This window comes from Penicillium samsonianum (assembly GCF_028829775.1).
Source record: "Penicillium samsonianum strain IBT 33392 chromosome Unknown utg000007l_segment0_segment0, whole genome shotgun sequence".
Classification (NCBI taxonomy): domain Eukaryota; kingdom Fungi; phylum Ascomycota; class Eurotiomycetes; order Eurotiales; family Aspergillaceae; genus Penicillium; species Penicillium samsonianum.
The window spans coordinates 699899-719193 of NW_026643265.1; the positions used below are offsets into that span (position 1 = coordinate 699899).

General features: G+C 48.6%; 3 protein-coding genes across 3 annotated transcripts; all 3 read right to left on the reverse strand.

Annotated features, from left to right (window-relative positions):
- Positions 1–1185: 1185 nt before the first annotated feature.
- On the reverse strand, positions 1186–5737 carry N7471_011085 (ABC transporter sequence; the record flags this gene model as incomplete). Its single annotated transcript, XM_057283804.1, has 4 exons — positions 1186–2502; positions 2566–3777; positions 3844–4526; positions 4585–5737. The coding sequence occupies 4 exons, from the start codon at positions 5735–5737 to the stop codon at positions 1186–1188; spliced, it is 4365 nt and encodes a 1454-aa protein (XP_057130070.1).
- A 2499-nt stretch (positions 5738–8236) lies between these two features.
- Positions 8237–11975, reverse strand: nut1 (putative RNA polymerase II mediator complex subunit Nut1). The gene is made up of 6 exons (XM_057283805.1): positions 11173–11975; positions 10847–11097; positions 10733–10795; positions 10116–10622; positions 9523–10054; positions 8237–9465 (listed from the first exon to the last, which is right to left on the reverse strand). Exons 1-6 carry the CDS (start codon positions 11819–11821, stop codon positions 8354–8356), a joined length of 3114 nt encoding a protein of 1037 aa, XP_057130071.1. The 5' UTR covers positions 11822–11975; the 3' UTR covers positions 8237–8353.
- Positions 11976–12460: 485 nt separating this feature from the next.
- N7471_011087 (glutamate dehydrogenase) lies at positions 12461–14057 on the reverse strand (the record flags this gene model as incomplete). The annotated part of the gene is made up of 3 exons (XM_057283806.1): positions 12461–13666; positions 13727–13857; positions 14009–14057. 3 exons carry the CDS (start codon positions 14055–14057, stop codon positions 12461–12463), a joined length of 1386 nt encoding a protein of 461 aa, XP_057130072.1.
- Positions 14058–19295: the final 5238 nt, after the last annotated feature.

Genomic DNA, 19295 nt, shown 5'->3' on the forward strand with positions numbered 1-19295 from the left:
AAATTTTGTTTATTGAAAGAAAAAATGCGTTCGTCACCCGTGTTTCTGCAGACAACTAGCTCGTGTGTAGGTCCCAAGCTCTTCACCGCGTCGAATCGGATTCTATCAGACGGGGGCGAGTTTCCACCCACGTGCAGCATCGCGTATGTACGTCGGAGAATGTGCGCTGTGGATCGATTTCTGCCTCCGATTTCGCGGTCCCCGCGGGAATATTGGGGGTAAGCTACTGCTCCGAATTCAACTATGATAGGAGGTTCCGTGTTGTCGGTGTCAGCTTGCAGGAGTTAGGCAATGATCGGTCATGAAAGTCTACAAAGGCAAATGGTCGATCCCGTCTTTCAAGGTTTGCCCATGACGCTGGGTCGACCCCGTCATTTCCACCTCGAAGATCCTTTCGCTGGTGGAGATAATCATCGATGTAAGACAATTTTAGGGGATTTTGCTTCCCTTTTCCATTTTGGAGTTATTTTTCGACTACCTGATCGGGAAGGTGTATGTGTCACAATTACGGCCCCCGGATAACTTCTCCAGTACTCCGTACATATGTGGGTACATGGACGCATCTCCACGCAGCAGCTCGTTGGCCCGAGTGTCGATGCAATTTCATCACACTGTGGATACAAGTAGGGTTCAGAAAGTACGGAGTACATACTCCGTACATATTCTAATATTGGCGGCTAACTCGGAGAATTGGAATACGGGTTGATATACTATATTAGTATGCATCGATGCGACTACCTACATAGGTAATATAGTTATGGCTTCGATCGGTTCTCTTTAGGCTCGTGGATAGCTCAATTACATAGAATCATGTTCGTAACTGCTACAACAACTCAATCTTATAGTGGCTCTCGTGTAAAAGGTTCAAGAATGTACAATCTATATTCTATGTTCTATGTTCTAGAATCTATATGCTAGCTAATAACATGTATGCAGGAAGTGAAAGTGCTCGATGACGGGAGAAAATGCAGATATGCACGGTGTAGGGCTCCATGAATGAAGGGCTGAGAAGTGAATTTATGACAGGATTGGCAAAAAGATGGTTCTGTGAAGGATGGAAGTAATGTATGAACAGAGGAAATGAAGAGAAAATGGTGGAAGAAAGATCGGAAAAGGGAATAACCAATCAATGAGGCTTCCGATGAAATGAAGGGCTTGAAGAAAAAGGATGAATGAACGATCAACCTACTCGGCCTTCTTCGAGGCCTTGGTTCTCAGCTTCATGAGTCCGAATACCAAAGCGTATCCACTGATGGCAAAGATGACCGAGATACCGATATCTCTCCATCCAGTGGTGTAGTTCATGATATTGAGATTTCTCAGGAAATCGCTTCCATCTGTGTATTGACAGACCTTGCAGGCCGAGGTAGCGTCGGGGTTGACCAAATTAATACTCGAGCCAGCACCAGACATATAATCCGACAGGTACTCCACGCAGGTGGTTCCGTTGACCGGCTCGAAGAAAGCGAACTCATCCTCATTGCAAGTGACCTTAGCACCCCAGATGCCAAAAGTCAACATTCCCGAGACAACGTAGTTGAAGGGATTCAGGTAGTACATCCAGTACCGCCAGAACACGTTGAGTTGGATGTATGGGACGAAGATACCGCAGAACAGGACAAGAGTACTGATAATCAGGGGGTTCACAAGCGCAGCAAAGGTCGGGTTGGGCGAATAGGCGGCGACGAATTGACCAATACCAGTGTAAATGAGCTCGTAGATCAACATCATGAAGAATGTGGCGCCAGATCGGTTCGAATCATGAGGCAGTCTCCAAACGGGGTAGTACCAGCAAGCAAAGTAGAGAACCGCACAGATGCAGAGATATGGGAACTCGGAAACAATCAATCCGGTGACGAAGGCAACCCACGAGTACATCTTCGACTTCTTCTCGCGGGTGTCGTAGATATCACGGCGCTGGATAAAGAGAGGCTGAAGCTGGTTGATGACACCGGGAGCAACGAAGACAAAGTTGAAGATCGTGAACATCTTCAGATTCAAAGCTGACACACTTGGGCCAGGGCGCCAGAAGGAGAAACCATTGAGCATGGCTGAGATGATGTGAAGGGAGAACTTGTTGTTGACGTAGTTGGTGTTCCGGAAAAGCGCGACATTCATTCGCTGAGTGACGATTTTGGTCTGCTCCCAAAGAGGCATAGAGAATTCGAATCCATCATCGACTGTTCCAGGGGGTTTGGCAGCAGCGTCCGCAATCATTCTGTCCAGTTCCGTGATCATGCGAGTTTGCTCGGGCGAGTCGAGCCAGATCTGATGCCAGTCCTTATCCTTGACAGACTCGATACCACCGGTAACAACGTCAATCATGAACTCAGCTGCGTTGGCCTCGATAGGGCACTGGGCCCCGTATTGGCCAAAGTATTGCTTAACACAGGCCGCATTATCTCCAATGTCTCCAAAGTAGACTGTCTTTCCGCCCTTTGCAAGGAGAAGGAGAGTGTCGAATTGAGCGAAGAGCTGCGCTGAAGGCTGATGGATCGTAACCTAGAACGTGGCTTGTTAGTAATATGATCTTGCAGTTGCTGGATTGAAGAAGTGAAGACTTACCAAAACAGCTTGACCAACATCAGCCAATTTGCGAAGGAAACGGACGGTGTTATAGGCCGATTGTCCATCCAGACCCGAGGTGGGCTCGTCCAAGAAGATTAGAATGCTAGGCTTAGACACCAGTTCCACGCCAATTGTGACACGCTTTCTTTGCTCGACGCTGAGTCCATTCCCGATAGTACCAATAAGAGTATCTGCCAGATCATGGAGCTCAAGAAGATCAATGATGGTGTCAACATACTTGAGTTTATCTGCCTTAGAGGTGTTGCGAGACTGGCGAAGGAGAGCAGAGAATTCCAATGCTTCTCTCACGGTTGCGTATGGCTCGTGAACATCCAGTTGTTCGCAGTATCCCGCCATTCTTTGGAAAGACACCGGGAGCTCACGGCCATCAACCATGATAGAGCCGTTGATAGTACCGTCTGTCTTACGCTGAGCAAGCACATCAAGTAGTGTGGTTTTTCCTGCACCAGAAGATCCCATAAGGGCCCCGAGCATGCCGGGCTTGACCCATCCGTGAATGTTATCCAACAGCACTCGATCGCCCGTGGGAGTTTGGACAGTATATGTGAGGTTTTTCCAGGTAAATATTGACGTGTTTCGGGTGAGATTTTCATCGTCAACCCCGACGGGCTCATCGGTAGTCTCGCGGGCGGTAGTCTTTTCGTTACTTTGTGCTTCTTCATCGGAGGCGGCGTGGTGTTGCTTAAGTTTTTCGCGGGGAATGAGAAGAGCAGCACCAGAGCCAGCACCTGCTTTCCAGTAGGATGTGAAAACAATCGTCAAAATGGCGAAGAATCCCCACCAGCCCCAGACGACACCAAAGTTCCGCCACATTTGAGAGTGCTTGTAGTGAAGTGATCCAAGATATTGGTCGCCGGTCACATAGTTTGCGCCTGGCAAAGCACCACCAACACCCGCACAAGCTTGGTTCTCGGCTCCAACGTCCTCGTAGCCAGGGCCACTTGGGATCAGGTTGTTACCAACACAGGGGATATGACGGCCATGGAACTCGTTCGACATCGCAGCTTGGAAGGCATAGGCAAAGGGGTTCGTGTAGTACAGCTCAAGGAACCAGTTTTTCATCTGAGGCTTGGGAATCATGTAACCAGCGTACATGACAATGCCTTTGACTGCAGTTCCTGAGATCTTCGACGCAGCTTCGAAGCTACTGAAAGCGGATCCGATAAATCTGAAGAGAGCAGTAATGCACTGAAGATGTAAGAGTTAGTCCAAAGTCGATAAACAGACAGAATCGAATAGAATGCGACTACTTACCAGAGTTGTCGCGAACAGAATAATCCAGAAGGTAAAGAAAGCAGCCGCAGTATGTTTCAGGCCAGACATCCAATAGATCACGACCGAGAAGATAGTGCACTGGAACAACAGAACCGGGAAATCCGCCATGATCTGAGCCAAGGAAAACGCAGCGGGGTGGTACATAGCAAAGCCCTTGTGTTTGATCAAAACCGGACGGCCCTTGAAGGATTCAGTGACCTCAGACATGGCAACAATGCAGTTGTACAACAACGAGAAGAAGACAGCACCACCTTTGGTGAAGAGACCTGCGGTTGTGTCTGGCGAGTCATAGAAGCAAGAACCAGCGATCAACGCCATCACGCATGACAGAACCTGTTTGATGATGAATGTTGACTTCTCACCCCACAGAATCTGATACTGTCGCCTGGTGCATGCGATGAGCTGAGCCCAAAAGCTGGTAGTCAGACTACTACTCTTAGGCAGGTGACTGGACTTTTCCCACGCAACGGACTCTTTGAATGCATCTGTGCGCTCGCGGCTGAGTTCGGAGTCGGGATAGTCATATGCTGAGACCATACGGTCGTAAGTGCTGGACTTTTTGTATTCAGCCAAAATGGCATCGGCATTTCTGGGGAATGTGTTTTCGCATCCGGGTCTGATTCTGCGCTCTGTCGGGACTGTCAAACCAGTGAGGAAGTCGCCTATCGTTTTTTTGTTAGTTAATATCAGGGTTGTTTGTCAAATGTAGGAAAGACGTACCGACGTTTGCTCCGTCAGTATATACGAAGCCTAGATCTTCCATGAAAGGCTTAGCTGCATCTGCAGGGCCATAGTAGATCTGCTTTCCCTCGTCAAGGACAAGGACCTTGTCGAAGAGATTATAAATTCCATTTCCTGCTTGATATAGCGTCACAATGGTGGAAAGGCCGAGAATATCAGTCATGGCACGAAGGGCCTTAGCCCACTCCAATGCGGTACTGGCATCTAAACCACGGGTACTGTTATCCCAGGAGTAAACAGAACCCCTAGTGGCGAGACACTCGATAATAGAGACTCGCTTCCGCTCACCACCGGATACACCACGGACGAACTCATTTCCAACCTTGGTATCGGCTGTATGAGTGATTCCCATAGACTCTAGAAGGAACTGTTTCGTCTCGGCTGTGTATTCGTCGACACTTTTGACTCCATCTGGTAGATGGAAAGGTACCTTGAGTCTGGCCGCAAATTCCATAGTCTGGCCGACTGTCAAGCGGGGGTAGAACAGCTCTTCTTCTGTGTTCATCACAATCTGGCCATTATAGCCCTCGGCTTCCTTAGGGGACATGTTGCCGAAACGCACGTCACCGTTCACGGTATGATAACCTTCGCGGCGATTTGATAGCATCTTGAGCAACGTGGTGCATCCTGAACCAGGGCGACCCAACACAAGCAACATTTCTCCGGGCTTGACACATCCATGGCTGTCAGACAAGATCGATTTGAGTGGTGGCTTTCGGCGGAAATCTTTAATCAATTGAGGAACGTTGAATTGCGAGATCATGTTTTCGTTGACGGCGGCTTCGGCAGCAAGGACATCGACGGTTAGGTTTTGCCATGTAACACCTAGCTCGCGCTTCTTGAATCCAGCTGCTTCATCACGTTCTGCGTTCCGGATCACTTGTGGTGTCATGCTCCACTCCGCAGTCTTCTTGGAAGGTAGGGAAGTATCGGCATTGGCGACATTCAGAGTCTCGGCACTCTTTGCTTCGTGGATGTTGGCTTGGGGTACATGCAGGGTCTCCACGCTAGTGAAATCGTGGGTGTTGAGCTTGTGGACGGGTTGGTTGTCCAAGATTTGGTTGTCGTTTTGGTCTTCATTGTGGTATTCGCTGTGCAGCGAGGCATCATCGGGGCCGGGATGCTGCTCCATGATAGGAGACTATGAAAGAGTGGAGATTGGTCAAAGAAGCAAAAATTATTATAGAATCACAAGTCCTTTAAATTGGGTGGTCTAGTATATTTATCCTCGTAAAAGATTCTGCAAAGGGGCGAGGCATTATATGTGCCGACTCCAGATCCGAAGAAATAAGAGATCAATAAGCTGATATTGAATAGGGACACGTCATTGGCTGAAGCGATTTATACCAAGATTTTGTTCATTATTGGTGCTAATGCAGAGATTATTGTTTCATTCCTATGAATAGATCCAAAGGAGTCAGGAAAACCCGGCACAGAGGCCGAGTTCCATGGTGGAGCCCAGTTGTGGGCAAATCTTGGGTCGAAGAGCTATGTATTCCCAAGTTATCCAATGATTGTTCAACATCAAAGAATTGGAGGCCGGAGAGATGCCCGATTCACCCGACTTCTATTGTGTTTGGATGCATGAGGCTTTTAGGGCTTCGCTGTTCGGCGTTATACATCACTGTACAAAGTAGAGTGCGTGGTTTATCTCGACGAATAATGCATTAGCAATCGATTGTTCCCACTTCTTCTTTCAAGGTGGATTACTATCAGCTGAAATTTCCGGTGATACTATATATGAGAGGCTGCATACTTCTACGCAATGTTCGTGATAGGTGGCGATTCAACATGAGGATATATATATGTTTATGTATTTCTGGAAAGGATTAAAGTTCTTGATTAAGGCGCCTTGTCAGAACGGAAGTGCCCCTAAAATTGAACTGTCAAAGTCAGTTATACACTACCTAGGTATATGGATCAGCAAATCAACAATGCCGAGGTACCGAAACCGAAGAAACCACAGGCTGATACTCCGTACATCCCGATAAGCAGGTTCCCCGACGATCCCGATCTACCCGGTCTTATCTAATCGGGTTCTAGCCCGGTCCCTGGGTCTTCCCAATAAGGAAATATGTGCCTTGTTTCCCAATCAGGAAATTTGCAACTGCTTGCCTAGCTCCATTGCGGGTCTGTCAACATCTTGCGTGCTGCATAAAAAGGTCCAACGGTTTGACATTCCGTTCAATAATTAGCAATCGCACCGTCTATTCGGCTTCCAACCCCACTTTTAGATCTGGATTATACTCCCGAGGGCATCACATCATACATACCTTGGGTACAACGGTGAGCTCTGGACCACCAAGGTTGCTTAATGAGTAGCGGGGTCGCGCGGCGGGGTTACCTCGAGGTCTAGTTTTATCCTGTGCCGGGAGCCGTACTTCCCAGGCAACAGTATATACATATGGTCCAGGTACAAGAAATCGAGAGCCAGACTCACATGTAGTCACTTTGGACACATATCTACAAAAATAAAGATTCTCAACTCGAGAGCAATCGATGTTTATACCCTGCTCATTTAGCTTTGTTGTTGTTAGATGGAATGGGCTTTTATTGGCGATGGGTATTTAAGGGCTGGACTGTATCCCTTGATTGAATAGCGCCTCACGCCACATGATTTTTGAAAGGGGTGTATCTATCTAATATGCACAGAAAAAAGAGAAGTGCATCCTATGTCCACCGTTTGTGATCCTAATGTATGTCATAAAATAACTGTCAGCACTAACCATATAATTTGCAGCACCCAACTTGCCGATGTCAAGTAGAGGATATACAAACCTCAACATCCCAAATTTCCAGACGTGTTGTGTACCTGAAATTCCTCACGCTGAAGAAAAACTTTGTCACGAGAACCTTTAAGCCACCGGAATGAGCTAGCTCCATGTTATTGAAGCTCGCTGATATGAGGGTCTTAGCCCAGACCAAGGACGGCACTGGAGGATGTAGATAAGAAGGCCCTGTCACGCACGCGTCGGGGAAGGGAACTCTCCCTTCTTCTAATTTAATATTATCAAGCAATCTACTTGCCAATATACTTGCAAAGCATAATAGTACGTGGCCCCTTCAGATGCACACATAGATTGTCGGTATATCACGTCGACCCGGTCACTCATGGAGATACCACAGATTATATATAACCTCACGCGGAGGTCAGCGACACTAGTCTTACATCAATCCAAGAAAACAGCCCAACATGAAACTCACTACAATCATTGCTGCCCTCTCCTTCTCGGCTCTGGTAGCAGCAACCCCAGTCCCACTCAACAACCGACGAACCCTCCTCCCGACCCCGATGCAAATTGTGAATACACTGTTCCCTGACTCGGGAATTCCCGAGCTGGCGCGGGAAGTTGAGAAAGTATTGGATTGTACGTATATGGTTTTTTTATCGTGGTGGTAAGATAGGCTAATGAGATATCCTGTTGTTTTTAGAATTGGATGACATGCCCGATGATTACGATGCACCGAAGCGCAGCCGGTATATTTCTCTTGGGTATAGGATTGGATATGGTATGGGGCTATCGTGTTGACACTATTTTCTTTTCTTTTCTTGCGGGTTGTGCAGCAAGCGTGCCATGATGCCCATTGCACTGGTTCCATACGATATTCATTTATAATAATACAAAAGTGCCTAAGGTTTAATTGTTTAAAAAATGAATCATTATTCGCCAAAAAAGATCGACCAAAATGCCATGCCAAGATTGGACACCGTGAGTCCATAAATGCCAAAGATAAACCATCACATCGACTAAAACATACCCTCCATATCCAAATCGAGGAACTCAGGATTGCCAACTGCCATATCCGCAGCATTAAGCACATCATCAATAGCATCCATGCCAGCGCCAGAATCAAGCCCCATATCCTGACCCACACCAATACCACCATCCATCCCAGCGGCCGCCGCATCCGCCGCCGCCTTATCCAGCATCTGATTGATATTATCCGGATCATCCTCATTGACCGTATTACGCGAAACATCAGCAGCAGAAGGCTCAAGATCCATCCGATCCTCCTGCCCCTCAACGCCAAGATGCATATTCTGAATAATATTCGAGACATCAATATTCGAGACCTGCGACGGCGGCGCCATGAGCATATTAACCCTGCGCGCAAGCCGCACCACGACCTCCGCGCGCAGCGGGTCACTCTCAGAGATCTTAGGCACGTTCTCGTGCTGCAGCGACAAGGCATCGCGCAGCGTCAGGATCGCGCACCGCGGCAAAGCTTCCTTGCTCGTGTCGACTGGGTGGTAACTGTTTTGGTCGACGGCGAAGGACTCCGTCATCGGAGCGCACACCATCGTCGTCGCAATGTCCAGTGCGATATGTCCGCTGCCTGCCTCGGTCTGCTGCTTGACTTCGTCGATTATCGCGCCTAGCACGCGTGTTGCGCCCAGCATGCGGATCCCCGCGAGCACCTGCCGGTGCGTGTATGCGTGTGGGGCCATGCTGATTCCTGGGTTCGCGCTCCAGAGGACGAGGGCTTGTAGAGTTGTGCGGATGCTGGCTATTAGCCCGCCTGCGGAGTGGGAGGTCCAGGTGTCGAGTTCGGAGCGGCGACAGCTGCCGACGCGGCGGAAGGAGATGTATGGCTCCAGAGCATCGAGGATTGGTTTGATGTCTGTCCGCGACTGGTTCCTCGTTCGGACGTTTTTTAGTTGCTCTTCTAGTGGGCAACCGGTTATGTTCAGGACGGTTTGGTGAATGGCTTGGGCTTCGCCGGAGATTGAGCTGGGTTTAACCAGGGAGTGGAGGGTTTTGATGGGGATTGTGGGGTCGGTCTCTGATTCCCAGATGTGATTGCCCAGCCATGTCAATGCGACGACTAGGGACGGGAGGAGGAAGGGCTCGAGCAAATCTGTATTGTGGTTAGCTGGATATCCAGTGGAAAGCGACCGCGTGACGATGTTATTACATTCAAACCCGCCTTTCAAAGTGTCGAAATCCAGCTTTCCGGACTCGCATGCACCAAGACTCTGATCGAATAGTGTTGTGACAAGCATGTAGAATTCGTGTGGGCTGCAAGAGGACATGGTCTCTTCACTGATGCCCTCAGCAATGAACAACGCTCCTATCCAAGCGCCAAGATCGTTGTTTTGCTTCTCGCTCAAGTCGCTCAGCTTCTGGCTGCAAGCGCCCCGGTCCAAAAGTTTCAACAAGAACGAGTCGTTGTTTGAGATACCCATGTCAGAAGGACTCAGGTCATAGCGGTATTTGAACGCGAGAACAAGCAACAAGATACTACCGAATTCGTCATATACAGGCTGATTTTCCCCCTGATCCTCATCCCACTTCCAGGAATCAAGGACAGCACAAAGAGGTTGCAATACTTGCTTTGTAGTTCGGAACAGCAGCATGACGTCCAAAGTTTGCGGGCGGCGTGAGAGCGAGTTGCAAATGTTCTTGAGCGTCATTGTCTCTTTCTGATGACACAAATTATGTATGACCTTGAAGAAGTTAGTACTTTAATAATCCCAGAAAACTCATATCGGATAGTCTGGAACATACATCGACCACGGCGCCAACTATCGCGCCTGCATTACCCTCCATCGACTCGATCTCACCAATAAGTTGCTCAGCACGTTCATGATTGTTATTGATTTGCGTAACGAGATCGTCCTTGACATAAGGACCCCCACCAGGCAGTGTCTGCATGGGGTTCTCTCCGAGAAGCTGTTCAATGCTGGACTCTCGTATGAGCTTGTGCGACGCACAAGCAAAGAGAAACTCCTGGCGAGCATCTGATAAAACACTGCTGCCCTGCATGGAGAACATCTGAGAGAAGGAAGGGAATGCGTTCGGATCCAGACGGCTTAAGGCGTGGCTGATACACATTTCCATGGAGATCGGCACCATGGATGCTGCCGAGATAGCTGCGAAAAAAGCGGGAAGCTTGTTAACAAGGAAAGATCGGAATAAGAGCATCGTGCGGCCTGATTCATTGCGATATACGCCGTTGGAGAGGACGTCGAAGGCGGCTGTGATGATTTCCTCGATGAGGACGTCATTGTGGCCCTGGTAAGGAGTCAATTGAATGATCTGACCTACTCATGACTAGTGAGGGAAAGATGATTTGAACCACTCTGACTAGTGAGGAAGAAATGAAGCGTAGTAATTGGACTTACCTGATATCTATTGGTGAGATAGTTGATCAGAATGGTATCATCGACCAAAGGACGTCCCACAACCTGTTGCTAGTCAGCCGTGACCCCAACATCGCAGCATAGAGAGAAGCGTACCATCGAATTGATGTATACATAGAGTCCAGCTCTAGTGTTAACAACTGGGCCATCCATGACAGAAGACTCAAACTGGAGGGCATTGACATTCACGCCGTCGATAGCAGGCCCATGCAAAGCCTTAGAAGGCTGACCGGGGTAAAGATTGAACACTTTCTGCAACTCTTCGAGGCGATGCCGAAGCGGCAGCGAGACATCGATACAGAGAGGCAGGTAGCTTGACAAAGCCTGTCCCAATTTCGCTTTCAATTCTAGGGGAGATTGTTAATAAATGTTCAACAAACATGGTAATATCATCTCCAAGCGCGGAGAACATGTAGATTTACCTTGATTGTAATCACTGGACAGCACTTCCAGTCCTTTGTTAGTCCCAGACAAAGCTGCAAGCAAAATCCCAAGCGACTCGAACAACGAGACCGCGTCAGGTGATCCCATCAAGCCACCTGTTTGCTGTGAGGCATCCATGTTGTGATTGTGCCACGCCACGACAGCCAGAATCCAGTCTACGGTGGCAGAGTAGATATCTGCGGCCTCAACCACCGTCTTGGGGATTGACCCGGTGGAAATGAACACCATGACATCCTGGATGACTTTGATATCTGTCATGAGAGTGGATGGTTTCTGCTTCTTGGACTTGGACGGTGAGCCCTGCCCCTCGCCATCACCCTCACCAGATCCCGACGCATCCAGAACAGAAGAGTGCTTTAAGAGACTGGCCAGTGCAGACGAAGACTTGACCCTCCCAACCTTGCACAGTCCATCGACGTAAAGCGGCAAAAGAGGGTCCCAGGTAACACTGGAGGAAGCGCGAGCTTCAAGGAGCAGGTCAAGAAGCTCGTTTTCTTGCACCGGCGAGCGGGCAAACATCAGCCCTGACAAGTCCGTGAATTCGTCTATATCTATACGATTGGCCAAACATTGGTGGAGGAAGGTCCTCCATTGTTCGGGGATTGCCCTGTCCGGCAGCATTGTCATCTCCACAACATAACACTGCACCCCGGAAGCTGTAAAAATAAGTTTGCAAGTTACAGACTCGCAATAAGCATTTTTCCTTAGAGGAATAGATCGCTGGCCTTGACGCTGTGAAGGATAGCTCTGTCTCAGGTCGGCGCTCCGGGGCTCGTGAAAGCAATTATGTAATCATCACGTGATAATAATGTGTCCATGCGGCACGTGACTTGAATGCTTTTGATGCCTCAGGCCACACTTCAAATACCTATGGACGTTCTAACAAGAGGACCTATGTACCTAATCCGGACTTCTTTGGATCTTAATGAAATTAAAGCATTGAAAGGTTTCATGTAACCACTGGAGCTAATACTTTGATAGAAATCTAAAGTTTACAAAACACAAGTATTTTTTTAAGTCATTCATTGAATCTCATTATCATCATGACAATCCCAAGTGCAGAACCAAAACAAACAGCGGTGCTCAAGTGGGGATATCAATCAAATGCAACAGTGGAAAAAACCAAGCGCCTCTATCCGTAACCCGCTTGACAAAAGGGTAAAAAGCTATTTAAAAGAAAAGAAAATGCATCGAAGCTGCCTCTCCTCAAGAGAGGACAGAAATCATCACAGAACACCACCCAGATTATATGGGGAGGCGACTGATCTACCACCAGTCACCGTGCTCCTTCATGGCCTCAGCGACCTTGGTGAAGCCAGCAATGTTGGAGCCAGACACGAGAGAAGGAAGCACACCCTCAGCAGGGGTGACATACTCCTTAGCAGTAGCAAGGCCGTTGTTGAAGCAGTCCTCCATAATTTTCTTAAGACGGGAGTCAACCTCCTCACGGGACCAGTTGACACGGGCAGAGTTCTGGGCCATCTCAAGACCAGACACGGCAACACCACCGGCGTTGGCGGCCTTACCAGGGGCGTACCAGATAGCAGCGGCACCGGGGTTGGCATCACGGTGGGCCTCGAAGACATCGATAGCCTCCTGGGTGGAGCCCATGTTGGAGCCCTCAGCGATGAACTTGCAGCCAGCGGCGATGAGAGCCTTGGCCTCGTCGCCGGAGACCTCATTCTGGGTGGCGGAGGGGAGAGCAACATCGACGCGGCCGGCGATGTTGGTCCAGGGGCGGGCACCGGCGATGTACTTGAACTTAGAGCTGAAGGCGGCCTGGGTGGCGATCTCGGAGATCTGCTTGCGCTCAACCTTGATCTCGGCAATGGTGTTGATCTCCTCGACGGTGAAGGAGCCCTCCTCGCCGTTGAGGACGAGGGCACCCTGGGAGTCGGAGAGGGAGACAACGGAGCCGCCGAGCTCGATGACCTTAAGAGCGGCGTACTGGGCGACGTTTCCGGAGCCGGAGATGGCGACGCGCTTGCCGGCGAAGGACTCCTTGCCGCCGGAGGCGTACTTAATCATGTGCTCGACGTAGTAGACGACACCGTAGCCGGTGGCCTCGGGGCGGATGAGGGAACCGCCCCAGCTGCCGCCCTTACCGGTGAGAACACCCTCCCACTGGTTGCGGATCTTCTTGTACTGGCCGAACATGAAGCCAACCTCGCGGCCGGTAACACCGATATCACCGGCGGGAACGTCGGTGTCGGCACCGATGTGCTTGCACAGCTCGGTCATGAAGCCAACGCAGAAGCGACGGATCTCGTTGTCGGTCTTGCCCTTGGGGTCGAAGTCGGATCCACCCTTGCCACCGCCCATGTTCAGGCCGGTCAGGGCATTCTTGAAGATCTGCTCGAAACCGAGGAACTTGAGGATGGAAAGGTTCACCGTGGGGTGGAACCGGAGGCCACCCTTGTATGGGCCAAGAGCGGAGTTAAACTGGACACGGTATCCACGGTTGATTTGGACCTGAACGACGGGATTAGCATGTGACAATTGATCAGAAATTTTGACAAAAAAAAGTCTTACCTGGCCTTTATCATCTTCCCAGACAACGCGGAACTGGATAATGCGCTCAGGGACAGAGACGACCTGAAGAGCCTTGCGGAACTCGGGCTTCTTCTGGAAAAGAGTGGAGTTCTCGAGGGTGGAGGCGAGCTCTGTTTCGGGATTGTTAGCTGAGTCACCCCGAAAGTATGCCCCGGTGGAGCCAAATGCCGGGAAGATGCCGATGGGTAAAGGAATTAAGCCGGGCAAAAAGAATTGTGATTTGGAATTGGAATAGGAAGAAGAGAAGAACAAGAGACATACCCTTGTAGGCCTGCTCGAACTCGGGCTCGAAAGGGAGGTTTTGCATCATTTCGGCTGGTTTTTGGTCTCGGTTACTCTGCTTTTAGGTCGGAAGGTAGATCAATGCTAGGCAGTGATCTAATAAATTATAATTAGAAGTGCCCAAGAGCAGAGTTATAAGACAATTGAGATTTTAGAGAGTAGATGAAGAGAAGAAAGAATGGAAGGGGAGGATTGTACAATTATATAGAGATGTGGCGAAGAGAGATTCAAAGCCGGAGTCGGACGAGAGATTCCGGACAATGGGGTAAAATGGGCGGGAGTTAGTAAATATGCCTATAGTCTTCAATAATCCAAGAAGACCAGGTTGCACGAATTAGAAGGAGAAGATCCAAGAGACAGATGAAACCCAATGATTTCCAATGATTTCCGTGGGAAGAACGTCCGAAGTTCGGGGCTCGAACAATGTTATCTTATGGTTTAAGGTCACAGAATTTGCACAGAATTTGGCTTATCTCTACCACCCTTTTTCATGTCCCATAAACGGCACTACACTTTAACCTTCCCATCAATCATAACTCGTTTTGGCTTCCTAAATCTTCCTTGTCTATAATAATCTCTTCCGTGTTCAATTCGTATTCTCGGATCGGTCCTCTCCGACATTAAATAAAATAAAAGTGAATGTAACTTCTTTAATTAAGAGGCTGAGAGAAACCTTCGAGACTTTGAACCCAAAATGCATGATGCGACGAGTGCAGTTTTTTACTATGATCGACCTATTGGCGATGAAGTAGTATTCCTATAAAGTTGGATTGAATAAATTAAAATATAAAATAAAAAGGCAAATAAAAACTCGAGTTCCCCGCCACCAGCTTCCAACTTCGGCAATTTGGCTCGGCTGCAGGCTTTGTCACGTGCTCACTATACCGTAAACGGCGATCAAAAAATGGAGCCTACCACTTTTGGCCCGAGCTTATCTGATCGTCTTTTCTTTCTCTAACACTTTTTACTCATTCCTTTATCTACGGCTTTTATTTTAGGCAATCCCTTTACCCCACCGGATTAAACTGAGGGGTAGAGGGGTAGAGGGGTATAGAGGTAGAGGGGTATCCCCAGATGCAAATCTCGTCAGAACTGAGCAGAATAAAGAAAGAAAGTTGTGCTACAGAATGTTCGTAGGCAAAGACCTGGGGAGAAATCTAGAATCTAGAATCTGGAATATCCGAATACCCGCAGTACCCAGATCCCGAAGGTCCAGTCAATTGCCCCCTAATACCTAGGTAGTCATCTCGGTGCAACCCGATTTCCCAGGGCTTGTCCTTTCCCCCGGGTTGGGTCAGGCACCAATCCCGTGTGGTGCCAATAACCGGTCAACTGCATTGGATCCCCCGATGGTCGGCGCTGCCAAGTACTACCTAGATTTGGAGTACACCATGAGCTTGAATAACTAGCTCTTAGTTTATCCCTAACCTTATGATGACAATAATATTGTAACAGCATTCATACCGACTTGCCCTCTACAAGGATAACGATCATACGGTGCATACTACAAAAAAAAATAACTTGCAATGGATATCATGATGTTTGGGACTTTCGTAGATCCTCTAAATCATGCGACCGTCCACCAATCAATCTAGTGGTTGCCCGCTGCAGCTCTCCGCGGAACGCCAAAATTCAGATGCACCCTCCCACTCCTTGCTGACAGCGATTTGCGGAGGCCGCGTTTTGCATCCTGGGGTTGCTGCACGAATCCTCACCGAGAAGCCAGATGTAGAGCTAGTTAGCACACGGGCCATGCTCCGTATTTTTGTTATTCCCGAGGTCCCTTGTGGTGTGATGTGTGGTGTATAACTCCTTGCACATGTTTACATTATTAAGAGTCGATCCCCAGACAATTAATTCTCGGTACACACCTGGGCATGACCATCAAACTCACACAGGTGTGGGACAAGGGCCCCTCAGGACCCAGTGGATTCCCTCCTAAGGTTGCAGATCCAGAAGCTTAATTCCTTCTAGGGCTCTCTAGCCTCCAGGGAAGACTGGACTAAATTCTTGGTTCCCGTTAGTCGCTAGTGTCTGCATATGCGTTCTTATCTCGGAGATTCGGGTGTTTAAGCTTGCTAGGTTCGACAACGTGCTTCTTGCAGGAGAATTGTAAACGTGGAGACCATTGCCGTTCACCTCATCGGGTAGATTCCCGAGCTTGCTCGGAGTGGTTCGGCATCTCCTTTCATGTTTTTCATATTGCGCTATCGTAGACAGTGCTTGGGTTTCTAGTATAAGTACGGAGTACATGGAACATCCTTTTGCTCAGGACTTGCCATGACGTGATATCTGGCGAATGAGAAGCTGTGTATATCACCAACTCGATGTCTTCACTTACTTTGTATATGGAAGACCTGCTGATTGTGATGATCTACATCGAACTAGTATACAACGTAGAGTATTCTCCACTATGAACTAAACTCCAATGCTGTCCACGTAGGTTTCATCTGGTCAATGCACACCCCCAAAGCATGGTCCACCGCCTATATACCATAGTTGCATTGCCGTTCAAACGGACGCAATAACCACAAAATACCAACCACAGAGAACCTCATCCAGGTCAGTTAACACTATATATATATATATATAGTAATAGTGTTACTAAGGCAGCCTAATGTCACACCCCAAATTCTCAATTTCGACAATGACAGATAAACATCAGAACCCATCCCTATTCTAATCACCACCAGCGGAGTCCGGAGTACTCTGTAGTATTACAATATTATCCATCGCTATACTATATGTACCACCTAGCCTGTAGAAAATATACCAAATCTTCTCAAGGATATGTACCTACGTTATAGTATCTATCAACCAAGGTACATATCCACCAAGCCACCTAGAAGTGGGTGGTGGATGTCCATTTCCCCGGACGATTGGATCAGACCAGGAAAGCGCCGTTCTCCGCAACAACCGATCCCGCACATAAAAATGACAATACATAGCAAACTTCCCATTCGTCCAGTATTTCCCTATCGATGACACCGTGCACCCATGACACACAGGTTTATATAAGATCATCGTCTGGGGCGCTGCGTTCCTGCCGACCGAGTGCGCTAGTGATCTTCAGTGTCGCGCTATTCGCGGGGTACGGAGTAGAGGGATACGAGACTGTACGACATATTATCTACGAGAGTGAACAAAAGAATGGAAGAAATGGATCAAAATAATGTGACGATGTTCGCGCTGCTTACTATTGTTTTTCTTTTATTTGTGCCGGGTTTGGGGCTATCATATTGATATGCTTAGCGATATGCGGTGACACGTGTTGGCTGTTGGGACGTGAGTTGATAGATCGTGTTTGGCGCTGCTCGGATATATAAACCCTGGCGATCTTTTTGTGTAGGGGGGGCTGGGGTTCACCGTTTTTTCCCTTTTTAGCAGAGGATGGGTGTGTTACGTCCTTTTGCATATGTTCTTCGCCACGACACATGCGCGAAGGATGTGATGATCGTGCGCAGCGAGTTACGTGGTCGATTGGCAACATTGCGACTCGTCGATGTTATGAAACTTATTGATCACAGGAAGAATTCAACGTTTTTGACATAACCTGAGTATGGCGGTCGGCGGGAACCCATGTGGTTGTTCTGCGTACTCCCTACAGTTGGTTGACGGCCAACAGGACCGAGGCTACAACGCTGTACATCGTACTCGTACGCTCTTGGCAATGAAAGCTGGTCGCCAACTCGCTGCGGAGCTTTATCCGGATACCCACCAGCTGCAGTGTATATCACTTGATTATGCGACCATGTTGTCTTGGAACAACACAATATTCATAGCGACCGGCTTGTTTCAAGTGCTGTATACCAATGCCATGGGGGTATGATCGTATGGCCATTGGGAAGCAGCTTGAAATTTGCCCTTAATCTATTCACCCGCTCCCAACCCTTCTAGGGGTATCCTCAGAATTGAGCGTGAAGATTGGGCACTAGTTGTCGGGTTCGGGTGTCGCGCGCAAGTTCAGAGATAGACTGCATCCTCTAGCAGGCCCTGAGTCACATGGCATCGGACGAGATATATCATAAGTATTCAGGGGGTTGGTTCTGCTCCGATGTAAGAAAAGCAACGGATTGTCCTCACTGGGTAGACCAAAGTGTTAGTCGTGCTTTCCGTGGTGGAAGATCTTGTGCATATCATAGACCATCGGCGAGACCCATGCACCATGCGCGCTATGATCGAATTTGGCAAGAGCAATGCAAGGCAGTCACGACTTATCGATTTTCGAGTGACAGTACGGAGTAGTTGCCAGAGAGTCCATTGCATCGTTGTAATCTCCAGCCGACGTTTATGACATTCTTAGCCACTCGTTATTCCGACCGGCTGACTCGAATTGCAAGTCCAGCTGAACAGAGACACAGGTCATATATGTAGAGGAATCGCCCGTCACCCGTCAAATGGAAAAGGAGTGGACCTGGTTGGAGCTCCGCATGTGGCGAATTCCGCGGGAATAACGGAGAACAGAGAATAGAATAGATCGATCGGAGGGCTCGGATTGATAGAAATATTAGATTTGATCAGAGATGGATACATTAACCTCGATCCAATTGAAATCTCCGACAGTATAATCTCGAACAAAACGTATAAAGGGGATGCGAATAGGCAGGGTTCCGCCCTTTACCCCCTAGCCCGGCGCCACCAGATTTTGTGCAGCTGAAGGGGGACCCATATCGACTCCAGAAAAGGAGTCGGAAAAAAACACACACACACACCGAGATTGAATTCGTAATCTGTATTCAATATGAAGCAGAGGACTCCGTACGGAGTACGGTGTGCTCCGTAACAGAGGTGGTCATTCCCCCTAAAGATCCGCTCTTGTCATTTCTTATCTGGGAGGCGCGATCGGGTCAGAGCTTCACCTCCCCGCTAAAGGGGGGCTCTGACTCCCACAGCTCGATGAGTGGCCCCTGCTCTCCCAGCTATGTGCTCTGGCCCTTTTTTTAACTAGATCCTAGCTCGTGTGCTCTAGTGACGCCATATGGGGCTGCATCTGTAAGGTTGTGTCTCATTGCCCCTGAAGGAAATGAGATTTGGGTGTAAGAAGTCGCTTCGCAATGTAATAAAGACATATAAGAAATGTTCGAAGATTGAAAGATGGGGACTGATAAAGCCGAAGTGGGTTCCGGGTCTTGTGTGCTGCACGCGATATTGAAGAACCCGGTTTGTGGGAACTTGGCAAGGGGGGGGAAGGGGGGGGGTATGTACAGACCTACTCCGTACGTATGTAGATAGTATACAAACTTAGATATGCCAACCCACTATAGAA